This window comes from Hirundo rustica, chromosome 2, assembly GCF_015227805.2.
Source record: "Hirundo rustica isolate bHirRus1 chromosome 2, bHirRus1.pri.v3, whole genome shotgun sequence".
Lineage (NCBI taxonomy): Eukaryota > Metazoa > Chordata > Aves > Passeriformes > Hirundinidae > Hirundo > Hirundo rustica.
The window spans coordinates 68,660,589-68,687,622 of NC_053451.1; the positions used below are offsets into that span (position 1 = coordinate 68,660,589).

A 27,034-nucleotide genomic window follows, 5' to 3' on the forward strand; every position below is an offset into this window, starting at 1 on the left:
GCAAAATCAAATAAAGTCTTTCCTCACAAATTATTTTAGTTTGAAGGACTCAATCTAATTGCTGTACCCAATTACTCCTGTAAGAAATTCTGCAGTATTTCTGTCTTACGGTGAAGAGTTTATTAATTTAAGCAGTAAGACAAGGCCAAAGAGTCTTGAACTGATCTCACTCAAACAATACTTAGTCTCCACTTAGTAACAAAATTATGTTTGGTACTGGACTTACGGTCACAGTGATACAGAAGCTTGTACAACTCTGATTTGCTTGCATGGTACAGACATGTCACCCACTTCACATGCATTACTGAGATGTCAGAAACTGTGGTGGTAGAACTGTTACGGACACTTCAGACTTCTGGAAATGAAGTACTGGCCTGAGGTATTGAGAATTATAATACTCTTTTCTGACTCCTTTGTGTTTCCTTTTGACAGTCTAATCGAATTTTTTCGCTGTACCAATAGCTCTGGACCCAACAAAAGTTGTCTTGAAATGACATGACCTTACCAACTGGCGAAGCTGGGGTGGAAATTGCACATATTTGGACTTGCAAATATGCACATTTGGACAAACTTGCAAAGTTTGGTCTAAATCAGCATGAAAGCTAATGAAAGCTTAAGCAATTAACATTTTATATGTAACTTTGCAAGCCCTCAATGTTCTCTTGAAAAACTATTGTATATCTGCAATTAATCAAATTACTAAGTATCTGCCTCCAGACAAGTTGAGATGTGGTATTTTAACAGTTCAAAAATTGTAAAAGGAAGAATAAAGAGTATGAGATATAAAAACTTCTGCATCAGAAACTTAAAATCCACCCGAAGAAGGCACAGTACCTAGCAACAAAACAGTGCATTAACTGTACTAATGCAAATATTTTACATGTTTATATATTATTAACATTATTAAACATAAATATGTGTGTTTATATATCACGTGCATATAACTATATATAAAGTCAGACAACACTCAAATTCAGAAAGAAACAGATATTAAAACTCACCTTGAGGATACCAAGAGTAGAAAGGAGCTGTCTAGTTCCACACTACTACACTTAGAGCCTGAGTGTAAGACACAGATGCTGAGGACTCATGCCAGATCCATAACAGACTCTGGTAATTAAGAACCTCCCATCTTGCCTACACAGGCTACGTGGGCATTACACACACTTAATATGAAATACTGAAAAACCACTGTGCTGCGGTTCGACAGATATTTCTCCCACGCTCTACTTATTAAAAAAACCCCAAACACCCTAAAACCCGACACTTCGATTCCCAAAAGAAATTCCGTATTTTTATCAAGCACGTGATTTCAGGATTCTGAAGACACTTTTTAGGAATACCAAGGCATTGGAGGAGCGGCCAGCACCGACCTGCCTCTGCACCCTGGGAGAAGCGGTGTGCAGCAGGGAGAAGAGGTCCTGCAGCAGAGTGAGCTGCTGCGCCAAGTACTGGCGGCCCACGTTGGAGCCGCTGAGCGCCAGCACCATGGAGAGCAGCTCGAAGCAGTAGGCGTCCGAGGAGGCGTCCTCGTCGCTGGGCTGCGAGTTGGCGTTCTCCTTGCTGGAGATGGCGTGCTCCCACTCCTCGCGGACGCGCGTCGCCTCCATGCGGATAGCCTGCACGATGTGGGCGCACACCTGCCCCAACGGAAGCCAAACACACAACAGCGCTTAAAACCTTCTAGAGAGTGCAAAACGTTGTGCCTTAAGTACTTGGCAAGTATGGCTGAAACAGGAAACCTGTGACATTTGGCCCGTACGTGAATTGCTTCTTAGCATAAATTCAAATGAAGAATAAAATGCTGAATTTGCTCGCCTTTGTTCCGGAAAATTTAATTGAAATTATTTTTTTATTTCATTTCAGATCCTGCCTTTGATTTTGCTTTTTACATACAATTCAGGCTTAAAAAACCGCTCCACATAAAGCCCCTAAGAAATACACCTACTCAACACACACAAATAAAAAGCACCTATTAAAATAATCTCTTATGCAGTTCAATAGTCAGAAAGATTAAATAAAATTTAGAAACGATAGCGTGATAAAAAGCATTTTTAGGAGACTACAATGTTCGCAAAGATGAGCAACAGAAGAGTAGATTCTGCTTAACTTACTAAACTAAAAAATTTCAAAATTAATCAACAGCTCTATTATTGTGAAAATCTTCATAGCAAAATTAGGGGTTTTTATTACAAGACTTTATTACAAGATTTAATACTCAAATAATTTCAAAAGGAACAAACCTGTTTCTGCAAATTTGTCAGTTTACTCCGGCTGAATATGATCCCTACCATGTGCTCCTTCAGGTCTGCATCTGATGTTGCCTTCATAAAAAGCATATTTAATATTAGATCAAAAGTTTCAAGGACACTTCCTAATTATTGTAGCAATTAACATGGAATGCATCAAACAACTGTGTTCTATAAGTTAGTAGCTTTTTTTACAGTAAGATATATAAGCAAGATCAATTTAAATATGCTTAATAAAAACCTCTTCAATGTATTCACTTTCTCTTTGTAAGAGGAATTTAAGCCTCACATGAAATAATAGGCAAAGCAAGTGGAGTTTCTTCACACTTTTTCTCTGCATATTAACAGAGCGTCTCTTGAGGCAAAAGACAATAGCCAGGACTTTCAGGCTGACCATTACTGCAGGTATTAAGTACTTCTGTAATTGCAGGTATCATTTGCATCACCATTACTGTGGTGTTTCCATTGAATGCATATGCCTCAGTTATAATTTACTTTAAAACGAAGACACTATGGTTTACTACTAAAAATACACTAAGATATTTTAAAAATAAGCAATTGTGACATTTTACTTCTGCTTTGATCTAAAAATTATGCAGCATAAGAAATGGAACAACTACTGAAAATCATCCGGGATCATTTTTTTCAGCAAAGTATTATTGATAGAATACAAATAAATACATTGTGTACTTTTTCTTCTCCTTCAGGGGAAGACAACAGTGCTTTTTCTTCTTGTTCTGGGGTTGGCTCAGCATCTCCGGAGATGAGTTTCCCAAATACCTGGAAGAAAGACAATCATAAATAGCACATCTCAAAAGATAAACTTGAGCAGATGTGACATTTCCCATTAAAACACAGAGCACCTAAAGTCTACAATTCATAGTAACTTCAGCTGTATAACAAACACATCATTAAAATCCTACCTGGGATGTTATCAGTCGGAATACTCGCAGTGTCTCAGATTCACAGTTTCTTTGTTGAGCCACGCTTGCAGATATCTGGCCTGCTATTTTAATGCTTTCACCATCCTTCCAGCCAAGAATTTTTACTTGTCGAACTCTCAGTGTGTTCTCCGGACCCTTCAACTCAATTTTGATGATGTGATTATCACCCCCAGGAAGTTCACTTGTTACCCAGCCAATATGTCTTGAATCCAAGTCTACCTATTAAAGAGGAGTATAAAGTTGGAAACTGACATTACATCAAACAAAAAGTCACTTATCATATATTACTATAACAAATACTATGCTTGTAATGGAAATCTCAACCTAAGCAGTAAGACTTATGTTTAATCATAAAAATATTCAGCCTCCTGAGTTCAGATGAAAAAGTGGCATATAGACATTGATGTTTTATCTGTAAAGCTGATTAGATATAGTGACCTACCTATTCTCTTTCATCCTCAAATGCAACAGTTCATATATTTAAAAAAACAACTCTTAAACAAATATTTGGTAACCACTTTTATGAAAAAAGAAAAAAACCAGCCTCTATAATTTAACTGAAAATATAACACACAATTATCATTAGATACATTATTTCATCTCTATTCACACAAACCCCTGCTAAATTTGTTGTTACTCTGTCACAGTCAGGATTTGCTACCCTCACCAAGACAAGAAGGACTTATCTGTAAAAAAGGGAGATGAACTGCATCAAATTAAGTTTATTTTAAAATAAGTACTGTTAAAAAAAAAAATTACAATATGAAATCATGTATTTCACATGAAACTGCAATACCACTACTGGAAACCAAGCAATGATAGGGTGCAGTGCCTCACATCACTGCTCAGAGAAACCCAAGCCCTGAGCCAAGTGAGCCCTCTCTCCAATCCATAGGCTCATTTATAATCAAGTTGATATTTGTTCTTTTCCATTTCTATATTAATTCTCAGTGTCTGCATGGAACTGTGCTGCAGCAGACAAGGCTAGTTTCTTTTTTAATACCACGAGACAGGATACAGGAAGTGGGTGTACTGGAAGGTAAAAAGCTGCTGGAAAAGTGCCAGAGCAAAGAGGGAGCAAAGCTGAATCAGTCCCCGCCTGTGTTCTGGGAGTCCTTTTTGGAAACCTTCTACAGCTGAAAGGATAAGTTACCATGAAGTAATTAAAACTGTATTAAACTAAGGAAGATTTTACATAACCCTGTTCTGTTTCAGTAGAAGAGTAAAAGCTTGATCAACAGTCAGCACATATAGCTGAATTCTGTCATTAATAATACAGTATTTTCCAAGTCTTAGCGTGATGTCTGATATTTGCAAAGTAATTTATCTACTGTAAGAAATGGAAACTATTTGCTCAGAAATATCTCTGGTATGTGCACAAAGAAATGACAGCAATTTTTCTATGTCAACTGTTAAAATGTTTACCTGCTTTATTCTGCAGAGATCTTCAACTGCCTTGCCAGTTAGGAAGGTCATGGAAGTCACTTTGTTCTGCAACAAACAAGCAAAATAAGAATGAAACATTTCAACTGAGGCAATTCTGACTACTTCTTCTGTATTAGGAGAGTACATACATCAACAAGAAAAATTGCTTCATTACAAAAAAATGCCCGTGATCTAAAGCAAGGACCAAGAATTCCAAAAGACAGCTCTCTAACATAGTCTACTCTTTGTATTAAAAGCTGTAGTTGAAACATTGATATACATGTAATACTGCTGTACAGATCAATAAAAAAGAATGCAGAAAGTCTAGAAAATCTGGATTTCATGACAGCTCCTTATTTCAATGCTTCTGCAGAAACCAGGAGCAAGAAAAGAAACTTAAAATAATTAAATGACTGAAAATGCATCTGAAGTAGAACATGCCACTAAGAATTAAGTTTTCCAGTTTCAGTTTTATGTAACTGCAAATTCAGGCAGTCTGGTCTGATCATAACAGTTCCTGCTTTTTAAATCACAGGACTTGAAAACTTTACTTTGAAATGTGAACTTCTGAATTAGAATTACTCTGAATTATTCTGACTTAGAATAACTGACAAAGAAAACAGCACTCCTTGATTGATAAACACACACAGCTTGGACTGTACACCTTCAATGAGAGACAGTTCTATTTTCCTCTTACCCCAAGATCTCTGGAATTGTCTACATGAACACAGACGTAACGTGCATTGATTCCTTTTACACAGTTGATTGTGATGTTTTTAGTCTTGTTTTTGTCCTCATCTCCTGACTCCCAAAACGTTTCTGTAGACCCATCTGTTAAACTACCAATCATGGCAGGTCGGCTTGATGTTTTAATGTCAACAATGCTAGTTAGGTCTTTCAGGCAAACTACTATACACAGTTCCTGTGAAAACAAATGGAAATTTTAAATATACTTGAGAGTAAGCCCAAATACAGACATGATTTACATTTTAAAACCACGCAGACATTTCTGTTTTGACAAATGTGCTCTCCAATAAATTTGTCCTTTATTGATTCAAATTATTCAAATTATTTCCTTTAAACCAAAGGAAACATTAATAGCTAAGAACTGAATATATTAGCAAATGCCTAAATATATATTAGTAAATGGAAGAAAACATTTAAAAAATATTAAACAGAAGTATAAATTCATGCTCCTTGGAATAACAGAAGGAAAAAGATGTAAGTAAAGAAGAGCTGGAAGTACACAATTATTTAAAAAGTTAACCAGCTCCATGACATTCCCCAAAAACTTTACTTGCAAGCAAGCATTTACAAGCACTGCTCCAAAATTTAGGTTTCAGTGATACACAGGCAAAGGGTCAATATTTGAACCTAAAGCTAAATAGCAAGGACAAGATCCCAAACTGAGATACATTCAAGGAAATACGACATTGCAATAAGGAATCTTTTAATTTAAAGAGAATCATCATCTCAAGTACAGACTGCTCACAAATGATCTCTGCTTCTAAGCCAGAGCTGTAATACTTGCCTGACTCATGACTTCAAAACCAGACTGGACGCTGATACTGAAACTCTCTTCACTATCTCCATCATCAGATTTAGACAAAATGTTGTTGATATGATGAAAAACATTGCTCTGGTGCAGGAACTGGTGATCAGATTGTTTGAATTTAAGACTCCAACACCTGAAAACACATTTAGTTGACTTTCAAATTTTGAATGTTGGCAAGAGACAATTTACACATGAAATATTAATTACATTTTTGCTTCTCAAAGTATCTTCTATAAACATTTAGCTTCAAATTTTGGAGGATATCAAATGTTTCTAGTGTACCATTTTGAAGAAAGCTGGAATAAACTTTTCTTAGGATTTTAATAGCAAATGCAACTATTATTCGTTTTGTACCTTTGAGACAAATACACAGAAAAAATCTCCAAGTTTGAAGATACTCTCCAGGTGACAGATTTCTGTGCTAACGGTACTACACTACCATGCACATACACGTAGATCCTACTGTATTTTTCTGTAAGATGTTTTCTTTTTCATAGTAGACACAGTATAGAATTTAAAAGAAAGTACTTTACTCTCTATAAAGTCTTTTACACTCTTTCCATGTAGATCCTACTGTATTTTTCTGTAAGATGTTTTCTTTTTCATAGTGGACACAGTATAGAATTTAAAAGAAAGTACTTTACTCTCTATAAAGTCTTTTACACTCTTTCCATGTATAAACATATAAGTGTCTTCTATGTATCTCTTCCCTACTGGTAAGGACAGACACGCTCCTTCTCGCACAAAGCTTTCAAGCATCCTATTTACAGTGTAAAATCTTTTAACCCAGAATTTGACACTTCCAGCCTTTTCAAGAATTTTCTTGATTTGTGCTTACCTTAAGGCCATTTGCTGTAATGCACTACCACTGGGAAGAGACATCATAAGATCAGAGATTGTCTGAAGAAGGCGATGGAAAGTGTGGGGTAAGGGGTGAGCAGCTTCCCCAGCTATCACTATATCCGACAATGGGTGTTCACACACTCGCGTGTCTTTTTCCTACAGAGCAAAGCAATTTGTTTGTTATTATCAGGCTTTCTGAGACAAAAGGTTAAGCAAACAAAAACATTTCTGCTATTTGCTTTAAGAGTAACTGCAACAATCTTCCAATGAATTGAACTTGACACAGTTCCTGGCAGAGAGTTTGAGAGTTTTTACAGTAAGTTACACATGAGCCTCACAAACTGGGAATTTGGGAAGTATATTGTATACTGCCGCGTATTTCTCATGATTCAAAAATTTGAAGCGTTACACTGCAATAATTTGAAAACAAAGAAACAAACCATAAATAAATAACATATTCCAGTAGTTGAAACCAGCTTTATCTGAGCAGCAAAATCCAGCCATAGCAAACTTACAAACTAAGCTAATGTTATCAGTTGCTGCATTTCATTAGAGCTGTAATAATAATAATATTTCTTAGTTAAGGTGTGCCAGTATCAGAACAGCAGTGTACCAGGTTACACTGCTGAAAAGACTAATTTCAGAACAACTAATTTCAAAACTGGATTAGATTTGAAGTGATAAAGATTATCCTGACTTATTGACAGCATTGGCATGATTTTTTTTTTTTTTAGCTATTCATTGTGGCCATGATAATGTTTTAAGTCAGAGCTAAATCTAGAAGAGGTTGTGTGAAGATGTCTTTTGGAAGTATGATATGTTAGACTAGACTACAGCATTTTGCATGCTACATTTTCAGAACTATAGATTTTTCTTAAATCACTAAATTAAGTAGACTTAATGCACATTTAATTACTTATTTAATTATTTTTATATATACACATACACAGCAGTACATAAGTTAACTATGCACTGTTATAAATAACTATGGACTTTTCTTAGAACACTGAAAGACACATTAAACCAAACCACAAAAAATATTTACTCTTCTCTCTCTTGTTGCAAGGCAAAGGAGGAATAAGAAGCAAATGGTCATGTTTTTAAATGGATTAGCAATATACTTGTGGGGTTTTTGTGCTTTCTTATTTCCCATGAATACTAAAAAAGTATGGCTTTAGAAGACCTCGTGATTCATCAGCACATAGAAAGCAATGACTGAGAAGAAAAATTAATCTATAGCTACAGCATGAATTCAACTACAATTTAAGGTTTTGTTTCACAGAGGGAGGATTAAGGAATTTTTTCTTTCACATGGAAGAATTTCTAATTTGCTTACAAAATCAGCAGAAACTCACTTACTTGTTCTGCATTTTCTTTATTTGATTTATTTTCTTCATCCTCTTCTTCTTCAGGCTCTACAGGTGCAGGAGTCAGGGAAGCCACAAAATGCCATAAAATATCATGAAGAGAAGTTGTTTGAATGACATTACAAAGAAGCCAGTTGAAGGCCTAAAACAAATTACATACAAGGAGTTATCAACTGGTTAAGCAAACCTGGAGGAAAACCATTTTCTAAAGCATTTATGTAAGGAGGTGTACTGATGATTTAGACAGGCAAATAATAATGCAAAGGTCTTCAAGTAAAACATTATTGCTCTGTAGCTAAAACAGCTTATTGAAATGGCAACTATATTACAGGGAAGGTAGCATAAGCTTAAAAAAATATTCCGAAACAGAATTTACGACCACCTTATTTTAATCATTCAAGAACATCAGGACATGAATACCTCCATGGCAAAGACTCGGCAAGCAGATTTCCGTAAGGCTTGTTTCATTGCTATTTCAAGTCCTTCCAGATCATGATGCTGGATTACAAATGCCAATACTGGCCACTGGAAATTTCTCTCTCCTTTGGAAAGAGAGCTGTGGGCGGAGATTAACCGAGAAAGTTCAGGAGATGGATGTCTCAGGAGAGAGGACCCCACTTCTATTCAAAAGCATAAAAATATGTACACATTAGATTCCTTGTGCATTTCAATTTTATAGCCACAGTAAAAATGAAAAGCAATAGAGCACTTTTAGAATTGACTTTATTTTTTCTGAGACAAAACCGTATTTAAATTGCAATATGGAAACATGATACTTCAACTGAGAAAGAAAATACCACCTTCACTTCTAAATCAGGCACAGAAGATTCACCACAAATTTTAGAATTACGCTAAATCCTAATCCAATTCTAAGCTAATTCTGTGCCGATTACCAAACACCTAATGTTTACTATTATTTTGTTTCATAACTAAAAAGTCACTACGTGTATTTATAAAGAATACATTTTTCTACAGTTTCCATGAAAATCAGATCCTTGAATCATTCCTCCCTGCTTCTGACGTCTGGGCTCTTACCCGCATCTCCGCTGTTGACTCGCCTCCTGGGGATTGCCTTGACACGTGCTGGCAAAATTGAGTGCTGCTTGTCATATTCTGATGCAACAACTGAATATGATCTTTGAAAGACTGTGCGCTTCGCAAGATCTGTATCTGTGATTGGACTGGTTTCCAAACTACAAAGAAATCAGTGAAGTAATACACCCATTAACAAATACATGGAGTATATCTAAACTATACACCAATAATTAATAAGGATACATGCATTTCATAATCACAATGTTACTACTGCATGAAACTTAGTCTTATGTACCTAACAACTGCTTAAATGCTGGAAAAGAAGGAGCACATATTAGAATTACACATGGTGAAAAAGCATGCAAGTGCCTTATAAACAAATGTAATGATGGACACGATGAGTACCAAGAACTTAGGTATTTCTTTTAAAGAGATACAAACATTCAGATCATGCCTAAATTGAAGTTTCAGATCAAACTTCTCCTGAGAATGCATGTGAAAACATCTATGAAGTGAATTTTTAATACGCAAGCCAACTGAAATTTAGAACTTTATGTGAAGTAATAGTTCCAACATCATTAGCCTTAAAGTCAAATTCGAATTGCTACAGCTATACCTCTGGCATGTTTTACTCCTTACCTTCAGTGGACTTCTTACAGTCTGCAGAAGGACTCCCAGCTTATGCTGTCCCTATAGGCCTCAGGAGACCATGGTGTCCACAGTTTTAATAAAGGAATATACCAATACGATGCACTCTTAAGGAGTTTTGTTAGAAAAGTTCTATTTCTGAAAAGACTACATTATAGATTGCAGTATTCCAATAAACTATTTGTGCAGTCAGTATGAAATACAACAAATTGAAATAAAAACAGATTAGAAGCAAATTTTCTCTTCATTACATCCTCACTACAATATGAGGAATCACTGACATCTGAAAACACTGAGCATCTAAGTAGATTCTGGACTATTATTTAATAGTAAGAGCCATTTTTTTCCTGGCGAAACAAAATTTTTATACTTGCTTGAATTAGATCACAGTTAACTTAACAAGACAAGAAAGTGGCTTAACCTGACAGAAACCATCTAGCACTCTTGGTCCTAGACAGCATTGTCATTTCTTCAGTGACATTTATATGTCCTACAGAACTAAGCAGCAGCAGCTGCTTTGAAAAGAGTAAGGTAATGAAATTTCCTCCTATTCAAACTTCCCTTCAGAATGAAATCCTGAAAGGAGAACAACAGATACTTCCTTTCAAAAAGGCCATTAATCTGCACTCAATCAGTTGTGGTAAAGAACAGATATAGAGTTAAAAAAACCCCCCTACTACATTTTCAAGGAATTTGCAACAGTTACAGTACTTGGATTATTGATCTTTAGATCACTTCTTCAGTTCTGTAGATTGTAGAAAATTTTTCTCTAGGGGAAAATAAGCAGGCAGGAAGTAAAGGCAAGGGATAAATTTCTCTGTATGCTATGAATCCTTATCAACTGAACAAATATTTTTTTTTGTATTTGGCTTGTAAACCTAGGATCTTTCTAGAGAGAAGTAATTGGATTGAAGAACAGGAAAAATTTGATTTGTATATTCCTCCTGTATTTACACATTCAAACATATTCCACAGTTAACAGTTGAAAATACACTTGATATGCTATGTTTCACTGAAAATTTCCTAACTACAGCTTCATGTGCTTTTGGCTTTTATGCTGCCATTTCAGAGCCCGATCTATACTTTAGCTTCTTAACTGCAGCAATGTTTTCCTTTTTTTTTTTTTTTTTTTTCCTTTTTTTTAAATTAGTGTTATGCTACTGCTTTAACATTTGTGTGCAGCACCTAGAATTACAAGGGAAGTACCTTGGGGGCATAGATTTCATGTTACTTTCTGGCTCTTCAAAGACATTAGGGCTTGCGTCAGGAGTAACGGAGATGTACGGCGCAGGTACTGAAGTTGAGCGCAAGTATCTCATCTCATCCTGGAAGAGGTTGTCATCCTGATACCCAACAAAATTTTCATGATGATGCCTACACCAAATGAGATTTTTAAATTAGGATTAAAGAACAAAAATTGCTGAAACACAAAAGTCTTTTGCCAATACACTTTGTAAGCCATCACTATTCACTTACTCTTCACCTATCAATGCTTTTAAGCTGGTTGTGACTTGAATGCCAGTGTATCTTCCATGAACACTTTCTCGATCAACAGTAGTGGGGATCACCCTGTTCCATCTTTTAGTATTCTCATCTGGTATTTCCAGAGTGTATTTTGGGTCCAAATGTCTACCCAACATAAACATGAGACACTACAGTGAAATTTACTTAGAACTACCAAGAAAGCACAAGCGTTCTGAATTCCTTTTTACTATTTTTATAAGCGAAGAGAAAAAAGTAGCACGTATGTCTGCTACTAACACACTAAGTTAAACTCCTTGGGATATTCAGAATTCTTTGGACAGAAACTGAAACTGTTATAAAATATTTAGTATTCGAAAGCTACTTAGGGCATATCCGACTCTTGGAGAAAATACAATCTAAAAAATTGAACAAGATTATGGATCAAAAAAGAAGAAAAAACATCACGAAGAATTAGGAAAATATGTCTTTTTCTATGTAAGTTTTAGTTTACTTTACACACACATTTTTATCCAACACTCTACACAGATGTGTGTATATTCATACACTTCCTGTAATTACCTTGCTAGTGTCTGTAGATAGAGACATGGCATCTTAATGGGAAAGTCTTCAGAAATTCCTTCTTTGAGACTGGGAAGCTGAGATTGGAATGCTTTTGCAGGGTTATAGCAGAGGATACTGGGCTCAGCAGCACTACTCAGTGACAGTAAATACAGCGCATTGGCTTTAATCACTTGATGAGCTTCCATAGTTGGCAAGGCACGAGGTGTCTTAACTTGCATTGGTTTTCTCCTAGATTGTTTAATCTAGATAAATTTAAATAAGGCATAATTAAATTCACCACAGGAAAGTCTGACAACCTAGCTCACAATAGAGCTGCTTAATTCTACCTGCTGTAAAATATTTTCTATGAAAAAACATCTCTATTCCTTTCCTACCTTTGCAAACATTTATCAACAGCTGATAGTTTTGACATTTGCCTTAGGATTAATTTTGCATGCAAAAAGTTTCAAAAAGTTTAGTTTAAAAAATAAAGTTAAATTAGCAACGTTAACATCAACATATTTGCATACTTTAAGCAAGATTTTGAAGTTAGTCCCTGAAGATCAGTTCAAGAAAACACCTTTTGTATGACTCCCATTAAAAACACAGCACTATTAAGCAGATAGAAAGTTAAATATATGAGCTGAAAATACCTTCTCTCTTGCTGCTGCTTGCTTTTCACGGAGATACTTTTCTCTGCATCGATCGCACACCAAGTACCACGTGCTCCCTCCAATGCCACCATCGCCACAATTCCCAGCCCATCCTCCACAGAAGTGCCCGATGCTGTTGTAACCTTGGCCACCTGCGTAGCGGCCACAACCTACATCAGGGAAAGGTGAGAACAAGTTATTTCAAAAGAAGGATTCTTACTCTATTCTTGAGGGATGAAGAGCGGAGAAAGGAAGATGCTTGTCTTTTCCTGGCCTAATTTTCTACTTTTCTGTATGTCTGAATTGGTTACAAATCAAGGTTCTTCTCTGCTCTTGTCCATGTGTCCCGCGAGTGTCCAAAGAATACAAATGCACCATAATTTTCAAGTTCTTATAAAGAACTTGTCTGAAGCATGAGCTCTCTATTCAGACAGCCAAGTTATAGTAAGGTCAGTATTATAAGTTAGCCAACAATAGCTTTAATTTAACAAACATAAAAATCTCGCCTCCCAGCTAACAAAGGTTAAGAAGGAATTGAGGATATTCTTTCACTGATTGGAGTTTCTCAGAAAGATTCAGGACTTTAACTCTGCACACACACAGAGATTAAAAAAAAGTACATACCAACAAATACATAAAAAATACTAAGTTACTGATACCCAGTACTGACACAGAAGACAGAAGTTTTCTGCTCTTGATAGTAGCATAGTAAAAGAAAACTTCTGTCAATACAGACCTTAACCAGCCAATCTCATTTTTTATTTTCAATTTTCTCTACCACAGTTTCAAATCCTAAGGTGTCAAACATGGAATGCTTCTGAAGAGCTACTGTAAAGTGAGAGCATTATTCTGACCTTGTTCCAAACAACTTTGAAACTTTAGATCCATAACTACTTAAAATTACATACAAAGATGTGCAAATAATCTGTATGCAAGTGTAGCTTTTAATTTAGTGTATATAATAAAAAGGATAGCCTGACACATTTTTGTAACGCTAACACCAAAACGTGTGCGGAATACACTTTATGGATAAACATGGGAAATAAAAATACTGAGTCTTACCTGGATGCGCTTGTCTCATGTGGTAAGTCACTGGATATGGATGGGACTCTCCACACAGCTCGCAGATGGTGTCTTTTTCAGGTCCTCCCACTGCAAGCTGGGCCATCTCACCAAAAAGATTTCCCCTTGGCCTAGCCTCAACCTTTTCTTTTTTCTTTTTCTCCTTTTTGGCTTTCTTGTTATCTTTGTCACTTTCCTTCTTCTTTAACACTGCACAAGAACCAGGACTTGGAAAAATCATGTTTTGGGAAGCTGCTTTAATAGTTGCTAAAGAAATATCTTCCCAGAAAGCTACTAAGTGCTGCAGTGTTAATGGAAGAGGAGACTTAGATTTCATTGTGTGATGACTGGATGTTTCAAAGGAGGTAGTTTCAGCTTTTCCATCCTCACACTTTTCATGCAGAGGCGGTTCTTTTAACATCGAGAGGACTTTGTTTTTATTGATGCTACCCATTTTAGATATATCTGGTCCATGAGGTGAGATGTTGAACATGTTAAGAGCAGATGATATTTCCAATGAATGCCTATTTTTCAACTTGGTTTCTTTTTCCTCTGCAGGCTGTTGAGTAAGACTGCTTCGTATGGGTGCATGCTCTTTGGACAGTTCTGGATTAAACTTCAAAAAGGATGAGCATGCCATGGCATCGTGAACTATTCCTTCATGCCAAAGAAATGCGGCAAATACGGCTCGAGCACATTCTGCAACAGAAGGTGACATTGCTTGCTTGGCAGGCTCTACGGGCTTTGATCCATCTCCTTTGAAAAGGAAGTTGGATTTCTCCTTTTTGGGTCTTGTGTGCCTGCCAGCACATTTACGGCTCACTTTTGGAGACGCTCTCATGTCTTGCTCATCCTTCAGTGGTGCTTTTCCAATGCTGAAATGAACTTTATTAGAAGCATCGTCCAGACTTCTGAATTCGGTGTTGTCTTCACAGGTGGTGTCTGTAATGCTGTCAGTCTTTAAAGTACTTGAAGTACAGACTTCCACTACCTCGCTGTGAAGATTTTCTTGTACGACATGAGGGGAAGGAGCTCTGTTTTCAGTTTCTGGTGCAGGTTTTCCATCTTTTGCAATGATTTTTGGTTTGGGTGAAGTGGACCTCCCCCTCAAGGGTTCTGTTAGTGGCACTTTCTTTTTGCGAAGGGTGTCTGGATCTAACGTGTAAGAATCTGATTTGGAGCGTTCTCGAGGAGGGTCAAGCTTTGTTTTTACAGGGGATGAAGCTTTCTGAGGTAGAGTTTTGTCATGGGGTGATGAGGATCGTGGAGAACTAGCACCAGATCTAATGCCTGTAAGCGTCTTTGTCTTTGGAGAAGACGACCGGGTTCCTGGCCCTGGAGACTCGGCTCTCAGACCAGGAGTTGTTCTTCCATCAGTTTTTAGTGTCTGCAAAGTGTTATGATTTGGGGACAAGGATCTGCTGTGCGAGTCTGAGCGCAGCTTTGCGGCGTCCGATTTCAGCATCAGACACTCGCTGGCTGATAAGCCATCGGTATTTCTGGGTTTCTTCTGCTCGGCGGCGGCTCTGTTCATTCGCACATCAAGCTTGGGTGACCTGCAGTCAGCTCTGTGTTTTGATGACATGTCTGATTTCCCTGCTGGAGAAATCGGCCTAGCAGCTCCTGTGAAATTCATTCGGTCACCTGTATAATATTTCATAATTGAACTGTTACACGTTGACAGTGACACCTTTAATAGCACAAAACAAGGACTAAAGGCCTGAACACAAGATAAAGATCAAACACATGCTTCCGTTCACATCAAAATGAAAGCAAACATGAAGGGATCTTTTTCCCCCCTTGAATACTTTTGATACATTTCTCTTCCCAAAGATACACAGAAATAAGTGTTAGGAAATTTTTACAAAGACAACACTACTATGGAGGTATCAAAAGGCACAGCTCACTCTTTCTACAAAACACTAGTGAAAGAAGCACAATTTACACCCTTAGATAAAATTCCAGGAGTTAACTAAATTTACCACAGTTGCAACAGAAAGCAGGGACCATTTATATGTTATCTCAATGTCTGACAAGCTGACTGCAACATGAGACTTGCATAGAGATCAAGTGTATTGCCAGATTTATTTTCTTTAATGCTCATAAGTCAGGAATTGTAGGAAGTAAACACTGTTAGTAAGGCAAATTGGGCGAGAGGCTTGCAAATATGCTCAAAACTACTCAAACTGATAATCTATGGAATCGACTTTTTAAAGTCCACAATCTATTCAATGTTCTACTACCAAAACACTTAACCCCCCCTCCAAAACAACTATTTTCAATCACAAGTTGAATGGCCAATGATAATCAATGATGTCCTCCAACTCTGATGCACTAATTTATTGTTCCTATGCACACTGACATTGTACATATAATAATCTACAGAACTGTAAGACTACAAGAGCTATAAGAACTACAGGTAGCTTAGTACAAGTACACACAGAACAAGTATATGCAAAAAGTAGCTTATTAAGGCGATCTGTTTCTGATACCTCTGTGAACCAAGTCTCTCTTGTAGAATTGTATTTTGAAAACTAATCCAAGAAATATGGGAATTACTGGCAAGCAATGCAGCAGTTAATGCAGCAGTCTCTTCATAAATCCTTACACTGCAAAATCTTGAAAGCAGAGTTAAATCCTTTTGATTTGAATGGGTTTTCATTTGTCAAACATGAGAAGTGTTTCCCTAGTAAGGCCTGCAGAATTAGGACACAGTACTTAGAAATATTTTACTTTTCTAGACATTAAAAAGTTATTTGTACTTATCTGGGCGTATTTTTAGGAAAACAAGTATTTGTTAAAAAATGAAGTTTCAATTAATCAGAGAATATTTGCAAATTGAAGCCTCGATTTCTAATGGGAACAGGACAGACAGTCACCTTTTACTTAGTACCTTCAGTATTAGATGTGAAATCAGTGTCAACATTCTTATGCATTATGGGATCTGAAGGAACCTCATGCAGTTCTCAATTACCAACCCTTACTCCTGTGCTAGAAAACACACAGATGCGTTTTTTTCCTACTATTATCTCTCACAACATTAAAAAAAAAAAAAAAAAAGAAAGAAAAATTTAGAGCAAAATTTAGCAACCAAGATGCTTCCTCAGGTTACAAAAAATATTATTTGCTATTTCCTTATTTAAATACCTTACAATAAAATTAACAATAACAGGAAAATGAAGGTAATGAATTATATTGGAATATAATGAAAGTTAGTCTCCTGCCTTCCCAAGACGTGGCAGTTCATATTTTTCTGAGCAGAGAAGAAATATTGTGTCTATATTCAGGAATAATGCATCAAATGTAAGCAGTAGAATATAATGAGTATCTCAAGTATTTATCATCCTGATAAATTTTGAGAGTCTAATCTGTCTTTATTTTCACAAGTTCCATAATTGTTTTCCACTTGGAGGGGGGAGGTGTAATAGGAAGGCATGAAATAATTGTGATTTATAAAATGACTGTTCTTGCAGGAAAAAAAAAAAAGTTTCAGAAATATCAGTCCAAGCATTTCAACCGTTCCAGCTTAGTTATTCACCAGTTTGACTAATGAGCTATTTTGAGATGCTTATTTTGTGACAGATGAATTCTGAAATGCAAATCTGAATTACTTTCATACACATTTTCCCCAGTCTGCCAGATGAGAAAATACTTTAGATTGAAACTTTTACAGAATGCCTCATAAAAGAGGGAAAAAAAAAAAAAAAGTGGAAAGAGGACAATCATTTTAGAGGACACAGAACGCTTCAAGCCATTCAGCAAAGTATCAAATTTAAAGGACATGAAAGATTAGCAGATACAAATGAAGGAAACATTCCGGAGTAAAACTGCTTATGAAAGGCATAACGTAACAATGGCTTCCAACAACAAAAGTATTTTGTTTTTCAAAAAAACAAAGGTTTGGATTTGCACATATAGAGATAAATAATCCTAAGTAGCGTTCAAGAGTATCAGCACAAGAAGAAAAATCTCCCAAACGAAAAACCACATAAAAGAGCAAGCTACTTTGTTGTCTGTAAGAACAGCAAAAAAAAATTCCCAGATTTTATGATTTTATTTCCTGTTTCTTCTTATATACTTCTTTTGCCTATTGTTTGAAAACAGGTGAAATTAGACTAACAGTCACTTTTCCATTTTACAAAGCAGAGACAGCTAGATTGCGTATCATGGAGCTGCTGCAATTCAGGAAGGCAACACTGAATGATTACATCAGATGAGCTCCCAACAAATACCAAACTTGAACGTTCACTTTCAAAACATTTTATTACATGAATGAAATGAAAATGAATGGAAGGAGAACCCCCCCAAAAAAACCAAAAAAAACCCCCAAAAACCAACAACAAAAAAACCAACAACAAAAAACAAAAAACCCCCACAAACAAACAACCCCCCCAAAACAAAAAAAACCCTAAACAAACAAAAAACAAAACCCCAAAACAAACAAAAAACCAAACAAAAAAACCACACCCCAAAACATTTTGTAGGTAAAAATCTGAATAACCTTTCTATGTTGGCATGCATACCCACCCTTCAGTTTGTGAGAGAGAGATGAAATAGCAGAGGCAGGGCCAGCTACATCACTACTTTTGTAAATACGCTCACGAGAAGCAAGGCAGCAGGATGAAGTTTCTACAGTGGAAAACAGTTGCACAGAAGCAGCACAGATTCAATGGAAAAGCAGCAAAGATAAAAACAAGCATTTCAAATGATATGCATCTTCTTTGTTATGTATTCTGAATTCAGTGTTTAGATTCCTAGATTAGTTTTAAATGACAGACAGTAGTTTGTAGAACGTAGTAGATCAGCTTCCTTGCTCTAAAAATGCTGCGATTTCAGTATTAGTTTCTAGGATATAAAAATTTAATATAAGGGGGCTAGCCAATGAGATTTATGGTTTATTATAAACACCAGCAGTGTCTAGTTTTGAACTGAACCTGTTAACATTAAAATGAAAATGTTAACATTTCATCTGTAAATTCAGAAATTAATTATTTAGAACTTCAATATAGCCTTCCAGATGATCAATTTACACACTCTTTCATGGAAGTTAGAGAATATCTAATTATTTGAGGTAGTCTCATTAATTACTGTAACAAATGAAAAAAGAATTTAAACAGATCAAAACTCTCCATTTTCAAAAGGGATTGCATCTCAATAATGTAATGTTTTGATAAACTTCACTTATGCAACGATGAGTTCCTCAGTACAAGAGACATAACTAGCAGTAGATGAGTGTCAAGAGTACATGGAAAAAAAAATGTATCAGCTCTTAAAATAATTCTGACTGAAGAAAAATTTTGATGTCATCCATGATAATTTCAGCAGAGTCTACTGACACCAAAACTGTTAGAAGTACAGCTCTACAAAAACAAAACTTGGAGAAAAATAGTAAGGACTTTTTGTTTTAGTCTATGATTTTATTTTTCTAATTTTTCTATCTTTTCCTGGTTTTAATTCTAATTTGTAGTCCCTCTTTTGGAAAAAAACATAGTAAAATTCTTACTGAAGAAGTAATTGTGAAGAGAATGTGTACGTTAGAAGACACTGTTTTAGATACACCCTTTTGTACAAATGGAGTAAGGTAATTGTATTGAAAATAAATTATTTCAATTCCTAGACTATTGAAGACATCTTTTTGTTCTGGTAATACATTTACTAATTTGTACGCATCAACTTACCAAGCCTGCTACCTTATGCAACGAGCTACGGCTCTAGAAACTCTACAATGAGAAGGTGTTCTTACATTTGAAGTAAGAATTTGATTTTCTAAAAAAAGAAACTGATCCTTAATTTTTCAATGCTGTATCAACACAGATTTAACACTAGTATTACCTACTTTTGATACCTACAAACGATTTGGAGAGATCCAAGAATAATTACATAGCTTCTGAATAACAGGATGTCACTCTGTCAATTTTTAAAGGTAAAAGGCAAACAAACAGTAGGAGCACGAAACAGTAGTAGCAGCAAACCTAAAAACGTCATTTTCATACACTAGCATCTCACTCAATGAATAATTAGAGGAAAACCTTTACTAAATCCACTTTCGTGAATGCACATTTATACATCATTCATTCTCTTTCTGTGTCTGAGAATACTTCCGTTTTATAACGTTGTAATCTAGAGTTGAATGATGTACTACTACTATTAAATAATTTCAAGGGGACTCTGGGTCCAAGACTATGACCATCTATGCATATCCAGGATAACTGGACAGCCTCAGGGTCTCAGGGATATTGATCAGGACTCCTTCTTTCTGAAAGAAGACTATATATACATTCTTTCTGAAAGAATATATATATTCTTTCCTCAAAGACTTTATTATAAAGACTTGAAACACAAGGCAGGCAAGGCCTGTTCATGAGCCATTAGAATGTGACAGTGTACCTTAATCATGCTCTTTACTTCAACATGGAAATAGCTCCAGCTTGAAAAGCTACCCAATATGGATACATAAAGGCAATTCATTTCTATGGCAGGATGCAGTCCTTTAACAGCTGTGCCTATTTCCTCTGAGGAAACCTAGGAAGCAAGACATACCACTAACTGCCTCACGCGAGTCTTCTTTAAACAAACTCTGCAACAATCACATAAAGTGTCACTGGAAAATGGAGTTAAGTTCACGTTCCTTCTGAAATGCCACTGCTTTTCTGCATCATGATGAAGGAAAGCACTGACCTGCCTTTACTGTGCTGCCTAAGCAATGGATGCCTCTTAAGAACAATGTATTCTTCTTTCACCCACTTTTACTGACACGGAAACTACAATACAGCTGTTAGCTGAATTTCCTTAAGCACTGCAATCAATGTATCTTTTTTCACCTCCTGAAAATTCCAAATGTCATCCAAATGCCATGACATTATTTTTTCCATGAATAAAAGAATGCACTGACATAAAAAACCCTGCTTGAATATTAAAAAAAGAAATAAGTTATTTACTATGGTTAAAGTCGGGGTATGAGTGAATGAATTAAAGCAAAAGCTGAAATATGGCAACATGAGAAAAATATTAGCAGTATTCTATATCAAGGGTGGGGTTTGGAACACTGAGCCAGATAAGTTTATTAACTGAAAGAAGCGTTCCTATGCTGGAAAGGTAGATAAAAAAAGAATTCTATGCTTTTCTAATTTCTAACTACAACCTTTGAAGATGTGAAATGAGGAAATTAGTTCTAAAAAAACACGTAACAATTCGTACTCTTCATCCAACCTTTACCATACCAGCCCCACACAAGGCTGGTTTTGGATTGACCTGGCCAAATGTATGTTTTATATGTACCCTTGCCCATAGAACCTGAAAAGCCTAGGTTATGAGACCATTTAATTTAGCCCAAATCTTCAGGAACGATGCCTTGGCAATATGCGGCATCTGAAAAAACAATTAAGACCAGTTGTCATTGGTCTAACTGATGATTAAGTCACACACAGAAAAGATCACCATGCCTGGTTGAGAAGATTCTCTCCATTTTACTGAAACACTACCAAGAAGCACATTATGTGCTCCATATGTGTGCTGGCCTTTTGTGCCCCCTCTACAGTTTTAGAAAATGCAGAGAGAAGCACTGTGGTTCTAAATCCATTTCACCAGCACCTAGATGGGAAAGGAACAAAAAAAAAAGGAACTGACTGCACAATACTGAAGGGATGTATCAAGGAACTCCTGACAAGAAAGGCAGGAGCTGATAATGGATGGCTGAACTGCAGCTCTGCAGCATGGACTGGAATAGAGGCAGCCTGACAGGACACTATTGAACAGCAGCTCAGCACTGCAGCTCCTGCCTGACCAGGAAGCAGTACCTCAAGCAAGCTACCAAGGCTGTATTGGAAGAGGGTTGACATATCCAAAGTCACGGGGGTCCAAAGCTTTTAAGCCCAGAAATCCAGTCCTCATTTGCAGTTTCAACTCAGGTGCGAGGAAGCACGGCATAAAGGTCTAACACCGGTGACTGCAGTCTCACGTTTCCCTCCTCAACTTCAGAGCTCAACAGCCAATCATCAAATTTCGGTAACTGATGCTGGACAACATGCCAAGATCCTGTTACCCACACTTGCCACATCTAAGGAGATTTATGACCCAGCACATATTGCTGAAGGTTGAGAAACAAGATCTTCCATGATCCTCTAGGCTTCCACACTTCCCCTACACTCAGAACTCAAAGGGAAATTTGAGTCTTCTATGATTTTAACAAAGTTTGTTGACAAATAAATCAAGCAACCAGTAATAATCTTGTGGCTATGGGAGTTCGCAATCACAAGCAAATGTGTTACTGATGATCTCACAAGCTTCTCAGAAGCAAGCATAAGCAGGCTGCAGCAATTATGGCCCATTTTGGTCAAATATCCAAGGAAGAAACATATGTAAACTTGAGACCTTAATGGAAAAAAATTCTTGCTAAGGCTCCAAGTTAATAGAGGTATTCTTGTACTCCAGGTAGGTTTTGCCAGCTCTTCTATGTGTTCTGAACTTTTAGTTGCACATAAGACTGACAAAGAATTAAAACAAATGACAAGAGTCCCTTAATTTTGTCCCCGTGAAAAAGAAAACACTCTCTTGTATAATCATGCCTGAAAATTAGCAAAGGAGTTAAGCAGGACAGAACAATCAGCCCTTCAGAGTTTTAGCAAGTAACACAAAACTGAGTAACAGTTTCCCTTTTGTTTTTTCTAATATCCCTTCTGCAATAATTTTTTTGATATAACACAGAACCCTGTTTTTGCTTAATTATGATTAGAAAGGAGTAACAGAGACTCTCTTTATTTCTTCAAGAATCATATGTCAGGAGGTAACTGTCCCAAACTGTAGGATTTCTGGAAAAAAAAAACCAACAAAAAAACCCAAAAAACCCAGATACTGTGTTGAAGGATAAAAGGTCATGACAAGTACTTTCCTTCTTTCTTAAGTGAAATTTGCAAACCAAACCTCAAGGAGAGAAAAATCTGAAAAACCAGCTACATACAAATACTTCTAAGGAAATCTATAGTCTGTCTATATCAGATCAAAATTTTTCTTCCTATTATAAGAATCTAAATTAAGGAAATAATTCTATAGGGCATTCATCAGGAGCCTAGCTTTCCTCAGAATTATGCTTCCAAACCAAATTTCTCCCCAGGGGTAGAGATATCTGAGAAAGATCAGAAAATGTAAATAGGAGACTGAACTATTTAGGCTGACTTGCAATCGAGGTTGATATTTAGTATATAACCTCTGCAGACAGGGTAATCTAGGCTGGCACAATTTCCTTCTATTAAACTATCATTAGTCCATTTAAAATAACAATATACCGACTATAAACGTTCATTTTAATTTTAAAGTCTAACTTTACTGCAGGAGGCACTTAAGGATGGAGCACATAATTGGAAACTAAAACTAAGCGTGTCTAGGGAAATTCAACTGACCTGAGATGGACTCTTAAGATACGTTTGTTGTTTAATAGATTTAACTTTTAATCACGTTTGGTAACAGGAGGCTATAAAGTGACTTAGAAATAATGAATTAAAATTGCATACTTAAAATTAGTTTCTGTTACAATTCTAATATAACTGCATAAATATTAAATGGACAAGTATATAGATGTAGTCTTACAGGCTGACATATGCTGAATTTGGATGAACATACAAATGGAGGACAAGTAAGTCTGCAAAAGCCTAAGGAACTTTAAACAGGAAATCTTCTCCCATATTATTCTTAAATTTTGTGAAAACAAAAAAGTTACTATTTCTCCCCTTTATGAATAATTTACATTATCTGCATCAAACCTGACCCCGGATAATAAACTGTTTTTAAAAAAAAGACCTCATATCAAATCACAGTCAGTGCACCAGGATACTAGTTCAGGGTGACAATTTTTGCCCTTCTGGAAGGGCAAATAACCAAATTTGTTAGGACCTTTTACTAAGCTAAGTACTCAAATCAGTCACAAATGCAAAAAAAAATCTCTAGTTTCATCATTTTTTGATTTGATAGACCATCAGTGCTCCCACCCCACCTGACCAAAAAAAAGGCTTTTATTTGAATTGGATCCTTATTAACACACAAAACATGGATGTAGCTTACTGAATACAGTTTATCTACATGTCTTGGACAGAGAAATCCATTGAGCCAGATCTTGTTGTGCAGTCAAAAATGATGCTTTTGTTTTCATACATTATAGGTCTAAATGCTAAAGGACATACAACCTGAAATTTGAAATAAGACAATTTTTGAAGCAAAGCTGAATAATTGGTTTTACCTCTCTGAACAATAGAAAAAAAAGTGATGGGAAAGAATAAATAATTGACAAATTCTCAGTGAGGGTGCGCTGATGACACTGGCAATCAGCTGTTTTGTCTAAGTAAAGTTCAGAATATTCTGCTTTCAGGGTGTCACTTAAGTCCAGCAAGATCACAGTCAAAATATTTCTGACAGTCCTTGTAAAATCGAATTAGAATTATTATTATTAAATATCTTACTATTAAAAATCTTATTGTAAAAGCGAATTAGAAATCTTAATCTAGTTCCCACATGAAGGAATTTACTGTCACTTCAATAAGCTGAGCTGGAGAGATGCAGGACTGCACATACACAGACACTGAACTGACTGCCGAGGTGCCACAAGGAAGAGCCGAGGCACCTCAGAGAGGTTTGTGTGAGATGGGGATGAAGCAGTACTGCTGTGACCTGTGCTGTAACTGTTCTGCATGGAAGAGAATTTAGTGCACTAGCAGCTACCTGTCATGAATGCTGAGCTTTTTGTTTTCATTAATCACAAGTTTCCTGTCCTCTCATCAGTGATCAGGTCAGCCGGTATTCACCTCAACGAGCAAACTTTCATTACCATGCCAATCCTACCAGCGCCCAACAGAAAACTAACAAAACTTTTCTTAGGAGCAGTGCCAAGTAATTCCCAGTGTCCAGCTACGTCCCTAAAGTTAGGAGCAATGACAAAACCAGCAATTTAGCAAGTAAGAAAAGTTAATACCTATGTACTTACTGCAGTACATTTTTGATGTTAAAAGAATTATCAACATTTTTGTACTACATGAAATATTTACCTTAATTATAAACCAGAGTTGCATAAAATATTGGAAATGCACTTTCATGACTCGTCTGCAGTGAAGAACACATACAACCCCAAAATATTGTCAATATAAAAATTAAAGTTGAACAAGTATACTTCTTTGGGAGCATTACCTCACATGCTTTTGAATCATGAAAAACTTAAAAAAAAAAAACCCAAACAAAACCAGAAAGGCGCACTGTGGGATGATTAGTAGCTGGTAAGCAACTGAGAACAGCAATGTCAAAGCTGCAGAAAACGGACCGATGAGGCAGGTAAGGCTGACAAACTTACTCTGAAGCTGTGGCTGAGGCTGCTGGAAGGAAAGGGGCTGTCCGAACACAAATGGACTGTGGACAAGGGAAGAGGGAGGTTTTGCAGCTTGATCAAAGATGGAAGGAGCTGGGAGATTGGGCCGTGACTGAATGGAATTCAGTATGGCACTCAGTTGGTCACCTGTAGTGGGCAAAACAGTCAAAACTACAACCTGGTACCTGTCATTCTCCAGAAAGGCAGAGTAAAATGGTACCCAAAGTTGAAATGATGATAACAGAGAAAGCTCGTAAATCTCATTTAGCCGCGTACAATTCTGGTTGTGGCTAAACATAAAAATCTCAACTCCGTGCATGGCAATAAAATTACTGGTTTTTAAGGATCGTGGATATTTTACTGCAATCGCTTTAAACATTTCAAAATAGAGATTTATAACTGCCTTGCTAAAAAATGAAGAGCAGCCAAAGAAAAAAACAGAAATCCCTAGCATTTACAATAATACACACATGCAACAGTACATGCAGAAAAAAGTTAGAAAAACTGATGAGAAGGGAAAGGTAACATGTAATTAGGCTTTGGCAAATGTATTTCTGTGCCAATGCTTTGGTAAATATTTGCTCATTTTTGCAAATATTTTTAAAAGTATTCTGTCACGCTCTTTTTCGAGGTCAGATTGAAGGTAATTTTAAATATCCCTAAGTACCACTCAAGAACTGGAACTGGTTTTCTGAAGAACTACCTACATTTGCTGAGAGGCTAACGAAGGCCTTCAACAAATTAGCATGCTAAAACCAAGAGTTTTAATTTCTGAATGCCAATTTTTGAAAGCCTCAATGTGTGCATTAGAAATACATGATGCCTCAATAAGAAGGCCACACCATGTTGTAACTTGAAGTATACTTAGTAATATGAGGTAGGAGGCACAAAGAATTTGAGAGAATCTCAGATTTGAACCGTCACCAGACAAATCCTGACAATGTCACTTTATTCTGCAAACTCCTGTAATTTTGACAGCATTGTAGAAAACCTAGTAAAAAAATTTAGCAGCTAACACAGAATTTATAGCCTTTTTGGATTATTATCTTTCTAAGGAATTAGAGAAAGACCAGCAGATGTATCAAACCGAGTATTACCTAAGAACTCCCATGTTAAATTTATTTTCTTGATATTTTGGGTTTAAAAATACGAAGAGAAAAATACCAGAAGATAGCTGGAATGCCTTTCTAAATAATCATCTACAGGAATCAATGAATCAATTTTATTTCACTGTTTTGGAAGTAGCATACTTAAAAATTACTGGAATCTGTACTTCAGCAGCAATCATTCCTACCTTAAAAACCTAGATGTGATTGAACAGCCTGGTCTAAGGGGGTTTGGACCCAGGTGATCTCTAAGGTCCCTTCCAACACCAGCCAGTCTGCAATTTACATGTCTGACAAACTATTATCCTTAAATGCAACGTGCCTAATTCATAAAATGAGTAATTGTTTTAAAGGGAAGGATATCTGAGAAGTTGAAAGTCATCTGCCCACAACAAACCATGGAGGTGGGTAGGGCCAATCATGAGGAATATTAAAAACTTGCCTGTAAAATAGAAAGCTGGAAGAGAGAAGACACAGCTAAATCAGATTTTTTGTGGGAGTCAAGTCTTCTTTCTTGCAGGTAATACTGTAAACCTAAAATGAGCAGGTTTACAGTAGGAAACTCTGTTTCCTACTGTAAAACTACACACCTGTTATGGGGATCTTTACATTTGATCAGTCATGTTGAAACACTCTAGGATGGGACTGAATTTTCATCAAAAATAGGGCATTCCCATAGAAGTACTTTAACAAACAAGCCCCTCCAAAAGAAGTGCTTCCTTCAGAAATTCCCCTAAGACATTGTGCCTGTGCCTTCCATTTTTAATTTTTCACAAAA

The 27,034-nt window shown here is 36.4% G+C and overlaps 1 protein-coding gene across 3 annotated transcripts in view; it reads right to left on the reverse strand.

Moving 5' to 3' along the window:
- Positions 1-27,034, reverse strand: part of MYCBP2 (MYC binding protein 2) — a 171,357-nt gene that overhangs the window by 14,725 nt on the left and 129,598 nt on the right. Inside the window, exons 57-73 of one of the 3 annotated variants that reach the window (XM_058419388.1) lie at positions 25,136-25,297; positions 18,334-18,435; positions 13,807-15,450; positions 12,745-12,914; positions 12,110-12,354; positions 11,273-11,440; positions 9,419-9,576; positions 8,804-9,003; positions 8,376-8,525; positions 7,012-7,172; positions 6,150-6,306; positions 5,316-5,540; positions 4,619-4,684; positions 3,173-3,412; positions 2,931-3,029; positions 2,244-2,324; positions 1,374-1,640 (exon numbers count right to left, since the gene is read on the reverse strand). In XM_058419388.1, the coding sequence (XP_058275371.1) occupies positions 1,374-1,640; positions 2,244-2,324; positions 2,931-3,029; positions 3,173-3,412; positions 4,619-4,684; positions 5,316-5,540; positions 6,150-6,306; positions 7,012-7,172; positions 8,376-8,525; positions 8,804-9,003; positions 9,419-9,576; positions 11,273-11,440; positions 12,110-12,354; positions 12,745-12,914; positions 13,807-15,450; positions 18,334-18,435; positions 25,136-25,297 (4,295 nt within the window). The remainder of the gene's footprint in view (positions 1-1,373; positions 1,641-2,243; positions 2,325-2,930; positions 3,030-3,172; positions 3,413-4,618; positions 4,685-5,315; positions 5,541-6,149; positions 6,307-7,011; positions 7,173-8,375; positions 8,526-8,803; positions 9,004-9,418; positions 9,577-11,272; positions 11,441-12,109; positions 12,355-12,744; positions 12,915-13,806; positions 15,451-18,333; positions 18,436-25,135; positions 25,298-27,034) is intronic. The other 2 variants (XM_040055504.2, XM_040055506.2) reach the window with 2 other exon arrangements.